This window comes from Jatropha curcas, chromosome 5 (genome assembly GCF_041381405.1).
Source record: "Jatropha curcas cultivar XTBG-Jc1 chromosome 5, XTBG_Jcur_1.0, whole genome shotgun sequence".
Classification (NCBI taxonomy): domain Eukaryota; kingdom Viridiplantae; phylum Streptophyta; class Magnoliopsida; order Malpighiales; family Euphorbiaceae; genus Jatropha; species Jatropha curcas.
This window is the reverse complement of record NC_143155.1, coordinates 21,493,649-21,502,327: the sequence shown is the minus strand read 5'-3', so window position 1 is coordinate 21,502,327 and position 8,679 is coordinate 21,493,649. Positions and strand designations below refer to the sequence as shown.

Sequence of the window (8,679 nt, the reverse complement as noted above, 5' to 3'; positions counted from 1 at the left end):
TGCTATATCTATTCTTAACTAAAATTCCCTTGTTCATGCTAAACTTATCTATTAACTTAGCTAATAATTTAAACTAAATTAGAGAATCAAATTTTTTCCTAAAAAAAAAAGGTATGACAGTAGGAGCTAGGGTCTAGATTTATGCAATAGTTTTATTCATGATTCAAAACCTCCATCTTTGATCAAGGAATTCATAAATTAAACTGATGAATGTTGGGGATTGACTTACTCAGCTGGAAAATGTCGGAAACTTGAAGGTGAAAGCAGATGACACGACTGTCTCGAGTGAAATGGAATCGCGACTCGCTCGTGATTCCCATGCTTCGCCAAAATCGGAGACGAATAAGGAGAGGGAGAAGCTCGCCGTCGATGAAGGGGAGGACTGGAACCGTTCGGTGGTGACAAGGTCGCCGGAAAATCAGTGGAGGGAGGAAGAAGAGAGGAGGGTCGCGCGCGCTTGCCAAGGGAAGGAGAAGAAAAGAGGAAAAAAAAAAGAAAAAGGAAAGAAAGAAAGTATGTCGGTTTTCTAGATCATTCCGGTTCGATTCGAACCGGTTTGATCTGATTCAACGATATGGCTCAATTTGCTTGGTTTTCGAAAAATCAAATTGGTTTATGGGTCCAATTTAGCAATAATAAAATACTAGTTGGTATAATCTCATTGGTTGAAATAAAAATTTTAGTTTTTAAATGAAAATTCTACGAAATTGAAATTTCGGGTCGTTTCATATATAAAGTAATTTCAAGTACAATTTCAGCTTTCCTTCTAAAATAATAATTTTCGCATTATATAAATTATAATGATAGACAAAAACGTAATTTTCGTTACTTTAATTAGTATTACAATTTAATATTTATTTAATAATATACTTAATTTAATATTCATAAAGCAAGTAATATGAAATATGTTTTAAGTATATTATTATTTTCTAACTAATATGATAATCGACATAGTATTCAATGGTGATATAATTAAAAAAATAATGATAAACAACTTATTTTATTTACAAATCAGATATTAATTTTTATTATGGAAAATTTTCCTCTCAATTGTTTGGTCAATATAAATATATAATTTGGAAAAAGTTCATAATATTTATTTAGATTGGGAGTTTAAATCTAATTTCTATAATAAAATATTTATTTTTATCTACTATAAGTGGATTATCACAACTTAAATTATTTTTATTTTATTTTTATATATGAAACCTGAGAAAATAGACAATTAAATTAATTGTATTTCATCCGTTCATAAATATAAGTCATTTAAGATTTTTACACAATAATTAAAAAATTAATTACAATAAAAAATTTTATTAATTTGACTAAATACCATTTATTTTGTATCATCAATAATTATTGTATTTGATATATATAAGGATAAAATTGAAAAAAATTTCATCAATTACTCTTTAATATCTTCAAAACGACTTATATTTATAAACCCATGGAGTATTATAATAAAAATAGTTATTTGTAAGGAATAATAAAAATATTTAGTAGATGTACAATTTTTTATAACATCATAATATTGAAATTTCTTTTAAAAATACTGTAATATTTATAAAAAATTTATATATTTTTATTTATTTACTTTGCGTCAAACATGTCACAATCAAAATTAGGTTAACTGGTTAAAAAGTAGATTAGCGAATTAATCTTCATTATATTTAGATGATTTGAATTCAGGTCTTTTTTAGATTAAATATAAATTTAAATGAAGCATATTATTTAAATTTGGATCTAATTCCTGAATCAATTTAAAATTTGCTATTTCTCTTATTTAAATTTTAGTAGTCATTCCAACATATTTTCTTCTATTATCACAATGAAGATATTTTTGTTATTACAAGAAAAAAATATAGAGAAAATGACATTGTAATTTGAAAAACGAATTTGCTAATTGAAGTTATTTGTAGTTCTAGTTTAATTAGCGAAAGACAACTAGACCAAACGAGAAAAAACAAAAAGATAAGGTTAAAAGTATAAATATTAAAGTTTCATGGGTACATAAAACAAAATTGCAAAGTATAACCAGAAGAGCATAAAAAGGCCGACTCATCGTGGAGGGCCCTTGTGCAAATTTTTCTTTCCTTTTTGTCCCTTTTCCAGAAAAGAAAAATTCAATTAACCAATCAATTACAAAAATCGCCGTTTTTCAAAAACTTTGAAACCGGGTCCCGGTTTACTCGCCGATTAAAACACGAAACGCATACAGCACTACAGAATATACTCTAAATAATATTAATCGTCATTAATCGGCGGTGACAAAAGAATTTAAATAAAAATAAATAATTCCAAAAAGAAAAAAGAAAACAAAAACAAACTAGCCGTTAGGCCTTCAATTCAAATGTCATTGGTCACAAACGTACATTTCATAAAGAGAAGACAAACAAAGCACATTACTCTTCTTCGAAGCCTGCAAATCAATCGAAGAGCCAAAAGCAACTCTCTCTCTTTCTCTAACGCTTCTTTCTCTCTTTAGTTCTGATTAGTTTTATTGGCTCTTTGGCGAGCTTGCAGTGCAGATCTGCTTGTTTTGTTTTGGGAGATTTTTGTGAGTATTCTTTCCTTTTTTTGTTTGTTTTATTTAACTCATTTCCCTATAATTTGAGCTTAAATTGTACAGAAATCGAAGGGAACTCTGTTTTTCATGAAGTTGCCTTATATGACTAGGTTAGATTATGGTTAAAATGGAATGTTAATTACTTTTCTTTTTGATTGTTTTAGAATTAGTAGATAATGCATAAATGGCGTAGGGTTTCTTGAACTTTCCTATTTTACTTACTTTCTTTCTTTTTTTCTTTAACTGGTTCAGGTAAACCTTTTTTTGAGCTTGTTTAGCGATTTAAATAGATTGATAGCTGATGTGATTGCTTTATTTGGTCGGAAAAATTATGGTTTGGAAATAGAAGATTAGGAAAAACTGAAACAAAACATTGTGAAATTTCCTTTTCTTAATTAAATTTGATGATGCAACCTGTATGCAATTCCAGGATTTAAAATTTCAATATTCTTAGGGAGGAATTGGGTTTGTGCACTCGAATCAAATCCATCACTAATTGGCTATGTTCTTATTTGGATTTAAAAGAATTGTACTATAAGGCCATTATTCAGCATACTTGTCTGATGCCCTTAATCAAGCCGAATCGGGGACTTTTCTTGTTTGAAATTTTTGGTTGTTGCATTTCTTAATTGAAACAGAACTTTGATATCGGATTATGACTTGTAAGAACAACTTGATTTAAATGTTGATCTAATTCAATCTACTCCACTTTTTATATGAACTATGCTTTATTTTGAGTTCTAGTTGATCCTATTTCTGTAAGAGTGCTTGACTAAATGATTGTTTCTGTTTTTTAAAAGAACAGATATAGCTGCTTATTTATTTGGAAAACTTTTTGAAATTAACCATGCGTTAACTAACCTATTATGCCCTGTTCTTGGACAATACTAGATTTGGCAGCTCCTGATTTTTAACCAATTTCTGCACCAAGAGAGAGACGAGACATAAATTTCATAGCCTCTCCTGTGAGAGGCATAAGTTTGTGCTTCTATTTGATCTTTCTGAATTCAATTAGAGGACAAGTTTAAATTATTGTAAAGACATGACTGTCAGAACCCCAGGAACACCTGCATCTAAGTTTGACAGGACACCAGCAACGACTCCTGGAGGCCCCAAAGCAAAGGAAGAGAAAATTGTTGTTACTGTCCGATTAAGACCTCTAAACAAAAAAGAGCAGTTAGCCAAAGACCAAGTAGCATGGGAATGTGTCGATGATCACACCATTGTATTCAAGCCACCAACTCAGGAACGTACAGCTCAATCGAACCCTTTTACATTTGGTAACTTATCATAACATATTGCCCTTTTATTTAGAGTATTGTTGTTTTAATTGCAGATTGTGTAGTCTTCTATGTTTCTCGTATCATATTATAATATTATTGAGGTTTTTGTTCTTTCAGATAAAGTTTTTGGCCCCACTTGTTTAACTGAAACTGTATATGAGGATGGAGTAAAGACTGTTGCTTTGTCTGCATTGATGGGTATTAACGGTAACGTATATACTTCATCTCTGTATGGTATATCTTGGGTTTCCCCTTTAAATAATATGTTTAATTTTCAATATTTGCTGAAAAATGGGTTCGTATTTATATTGCAGCAACCATATTTGCATACGGGCAAACTAGCAGTGGGAAGACATATACTATGAGAGGAATAACTGAGAAAGCTGTTAATGACATCTATAAGCATATAATGAACGTAAGCTTTATCAGAATTATTGTTTATCCTGTAATATCATTTGTAGATTCTGATTTAAACTTTAGGTATTGAATCTTTAAATGTTTCAATTAAAATAAAACTGAAGATCTTTGTATTTGAACTGAAATTTCATTTTTGGCCTGGCTGCAGACCCCAGAGAGAGATTTTACAATTAAGATTTCTGGACTGGAAATTTATAATGAAAATGTTAGGGACCTGCTTAATTCAGAATCTGGTCGAAATCTCAAGCTTCTAGATGATCCAGAGGTATATTCTATTAAGAGTAGATTTCTTGTGCTTCTCTGAGGTCTTCCCTTCCCTTTCTCATTTGTTGGATTTCTTGCGATTCGCACCTGCAGAAAGGTACCGTGGTTGAGAAGTTGGTAGAAGAAACAGCAAGTAATGATCAGCATTTAAGGCATCTGATCGGTATTTGTGAAGGTAATCTTGTGGATTCCTTTATTTGTCAATTGCTGTCTAGCCTGGTATACCAATGCAAGCTCATTTACTTATTCACTGATTCCGCTGTAGCCCAAAGGCAAGTTGGTGAAACTGCCCTTAATGATACCAGCTCACGATCACACCAAATTATAAGGCTGGTAAGATTTCACGGATCATACTTTTTATGGATACGCTTCAGCAGCAGTTTCCCTGTGCAAACTAATATCTGAAATTCTGAATACCTTTTTTTGTGGCTACAGACAATAGAAAGTACTCTCCGCGAAAATTCAGATTGTGTGAGATCTTTCGTTGCAAGCCTGGTAAAAATTAAAAAGCCAAGATTGTGCCTTGTTTCCACAAATCACTAAGAATCACTGGTTTTAATATAACTCTTGGGACCCTTCCATGATTGCAGAATTTTGTAGACCTCGCTGGAAGTGAAAGAGCCTCACAGACACATGCAGACGGAGCCAGGCTTAGAGAAGGTTGCCACATTAATCTTAGTTTGATGACTCTGACAACAGTGATTAGAAAGCTCAGGTAAGAGTCTTTTACTACCATACTTCTAACCTTCTGCTTGTCAAGGCACTATTATGGACTTCTTATACGTGGAAAATTTCATATAATATCGACTCCTACATATTTCAATAGAAGGATGAGACCCGACCATTATGAACTAATATAGAATCGAAAATCATTATCAGAATCACCAAACTAAGTTCAATTTGCTAAAAATTTGAAATAAAAAATGCTGCCTGTTTATGTTATTTTTCAGACAATATAAAGTAACTGATTCTCCTTGTCTACATTTGTAATCTTCTTTCCCTTTGTAGTGTTGGGAAAAGAAGTGGTCATATACCATACCGGGACTCGAAGCTTACTCGCATATTGCAGCATTCACTTGGTGGAAATGCCCGTACTGCTATCATATGTACCTTAAGTCCAGCGCTCAGCCATGTTGAACAATCTAGAAACACCCTCTTCTTTGCCACACGAGCAAAAGAAGTCACTAACAATGCCCATGTCAACATGGTACTTATTCTTTGTTCCTTATCTTTTTTATTTGAGTTTCCTTCCAACTTTAACAACAAAAATCCTGAGATCTTTTCCATATTTTCCTTTGTATACAATTTTTTTCAGGTTGTATCAGACAAGCAACTGGTAAAACATCTACAGAAGGAAGTAGCCAGGCTGGAAGCAGAGCTGCGCACTCCTGAACCTTCAAAGGAGAAAGACTTGATAATCCAACAGGTGATTTGCCACAGAATGTTTTAGTTTGTTGCAATTTGTGATCATGGTTATGAAGGCACATATTTAATCTCATTACATTCTTCCGTCTAGATGGAGATGGAAATTGAAGAACTGAGACGTCAGAGAGATCAGGCACAATCTCAAGTGGATGAGTTGCGGAGAAAACTTCAAGAGGACCAAGAGGTATCCCTCTCTCTCTCTCTCTCTCTCTCTCTCTCTCTCTCTGCTGTATGCTCAACTTGCTATTGAAATGCAGGCTTTGAGCGCATCAGAATCACCGCGTCCATCAGTGAAGAAGTGTCTCTCCTATTCTGATGCATTGTTGCCAAAACTTGACAACAAAGAGTTAAGCCGTGGTGATAGAACAAGAAAAACTATGCTAAGGCAGTCTATGAGACAATCATCGGCTGCACCTTTTACTCTAATGCATGAAATCCGCAAACTTGAACATCTTCAGGAGCAACTTGGAGAAGAAGCTAATAGAGCTTTAGAAGTTCTGCAAAAGGAGGTTGCTTGTCATAGACTAGGTAACCAAGATGCAGCAGAGACAATTGCTAAACTGCAAGCAGAAATAAGAGAAATGCGTTCTGTTCCACCAGTCCCCAAAGAAGTAGAAATTGGAAGTGTTGTAGCCCCTAACAAAAGTGTTAGTGCCAACCTCAAAGACGAGATAACAAGACTTCATTCACAGGGCAGTACTATTGCAGATCTTGAAGAGCAATTGGAAAATGTGCAGAAGTCCATAGACAAATTGGTAATGTCTCTTCCAAGCAATAATTCACAATCAACCGGTGAAGTAACATCCAAAGCTAAAAATCAACAGAAGAAGAAAAAGATACTTCCATTGGCTTCAAGTAATGGTGCCAATAGGCAAAACTTTATAAGATCTCCCTGCTCACCTCTATCAACCTCCAAGCAAATTTTGGAAAACGACATTGAAAATCGAGCACCAGAAAATGAAGACATTGTTTCCTGTGAGACCCTACCAGAGTATGAGAAAGAGACTCCTACAAAGAGTGAAGAAGGTGGAGATGTCTCATCGAAGGAAGGCACTCCAGGCTACCGACGTTCTAGTTCAGTTAATATGAAGAAAATGCAAAAGATGTTTCAAAATGCGGCCGAGGAGAATGTAAGAAGCATAAGAGCATATGTAACTGAACTGAAAGAACGTGTTGCCAAATTGCAATACCAAAAGCAGCTGCTTGTTTGCCAGGTACATTTCAGATTGTTTCACGTTTTTCTATCTTCATTTCTTTTTATCCAAAACATTGAAAAATTCATTAGACATCTGCGTTTGACATCTCTGTAGGTTCTTGAGCTGGAAGCAAATGAAGCAGCTGGGTACAATATTGAAGATGAGGAGAACATAAATGAGCCAGCAGAGCCTCAAGTTTCCTGGCAAGTAACTTTCAGGGAGCAGAGGCAGCAGATCATTGAATTATGGGATGTGTGCTATGTATCCATCATCCATAGGACACAGTTTTACTTGCTGTTCAAAGGGGATCCTGCTGATCAGATATACATGGAAGTTGAGCTTAGGCGCTTGACTTGGTTGCAGGACCATTTGGCAGAAATTGGCAATACAAGTCCAGCTCGCGCTGGTGATGAGCCTACAATATCTCTATCATCATGGTACCCTCTCCTCCTCTATCTAATGAACCTAGAAGACACATTTTGTCCGGTGTCAGATGAGTCCAATTTTCATATTTCCATATTTAACAAGTATAAATTAATATCTGCATCGACCCCATTTATAACTTTTTTTTATATATGTGATTTTGTAGTATTAGAGCATTGAGACGTGAAAGGGAGTTCCTAGCAAAAAGGTTAACCTCACGTTTAACTGTGGAAGAGAGAGATGCACTGTACATGAAATGGGATGTTCCACTTGAGGGAAAGCAGAGGAAGCTGCAGTTTGTGAACAAACTATGGACAAATCCTAATGATGCAAGGCATGTACAAGAGAGTGCTGAGATAGTGGCAAAGCTTGTAGGTTTTTGTGAGGGAGGCAATATGTCAAAGGAGATGTTTGAGCTCAATTTTGCACTACCAACAGATAAGAGACCATGGATTATGGGATGGAACCCAATTTCAAACCTTCTACATTTGTAAGAACTACATGCCATTATTTGTTTGTAAGTAGTTGTTCGTTTTCCTATTTCTGTACATGTAAATGAATTTTTGGAGTTTTCTCTCCAAGCATTCTAATTTATATTTCTTTCGGTTAAGTTGTGGTGTGACCGATTGTGCACACTCTGCATGAAGAGAAGATGGTTCTAGACTTTGGATAGTATCTTCACATTTCAATAATAGGGTTTTTCCTTTATAAATATCTTCCTTCAATAGAAAAAAACTTTGGATTTGTTTGTTTTGGGATTTTTTTTTTTTTTTTTTTTTTTTGTGTGTTATTTATGACTCTAAAAGAGCTATTGCTTCTTGACATTAGTGCAAACTCAGCTGCGAACAATAACGAAATAAAAACAAATGGTTGATTTATTGTTGGTTGAGACTCAGGACTCTGCAACTATCTGTGGCTCAAGGCCATGTTGTTAGCTAACTACTATTGACAAAAGTTTTGCAAAAGGTTAGAATAACTCGAAATTCTTATGAAAATAATCATGAGTTAATTCAAAAAACAAATTGGAGTAATACAATAAGATCGAAATGCAATTTGTTTTATTGCCTTGTATCAATCCGCTGGGTGGATATAACCCATAATGCAC

At 34.1% G+C, this 8,679-nt stretch overlaps 1 protein-coding gene across 1 annotated transcript; it reads left to right on the top strand.

Moving 5' to 3' along the window:
* Positions 1 to 2,374: 2,374 nt before the first annotated feature.
* On the top strand, positions 2,375 to 8,184 carry HIK (ATP binding microtubule motor family protein). The gene is made up of 15 exons (XM_012220061.4): positions 2,375 to 2,557; positions 3,458 to 3,846; positions 3,967 to 4,056; positions 4,164 to 4,264; positions 4,415 to 4,531; positions 4,624 to 4,705; positions 4,796 to 4,863; positions 4,966 to 5,025; positions 5,121 to 5,245; positions 5,539 to 5,737; positions 5,846 to 5,956; positions 6,047 to 6,139; positions 6,213 to 7,169; positions 7,266 to 7,588; positions 7,741 to 8,184. The coding sequence occupies exons 2-15, from the start codon at positions 3,609 to 3,611 to the stop codon at positions 8,066 to 8,068; spliced, it is 2,892 nt and encodes a 963-aa protein (XP_012075451.1). The 5' UTR covers positions 2,375 to 2,557; positions 3,458 to 3,608; the 3' UTR covers positions 8,069 to 8,184.
* The last annotated feature ends 495 nt before the right edge of the window (positions 8,185 to 8,679 follow it).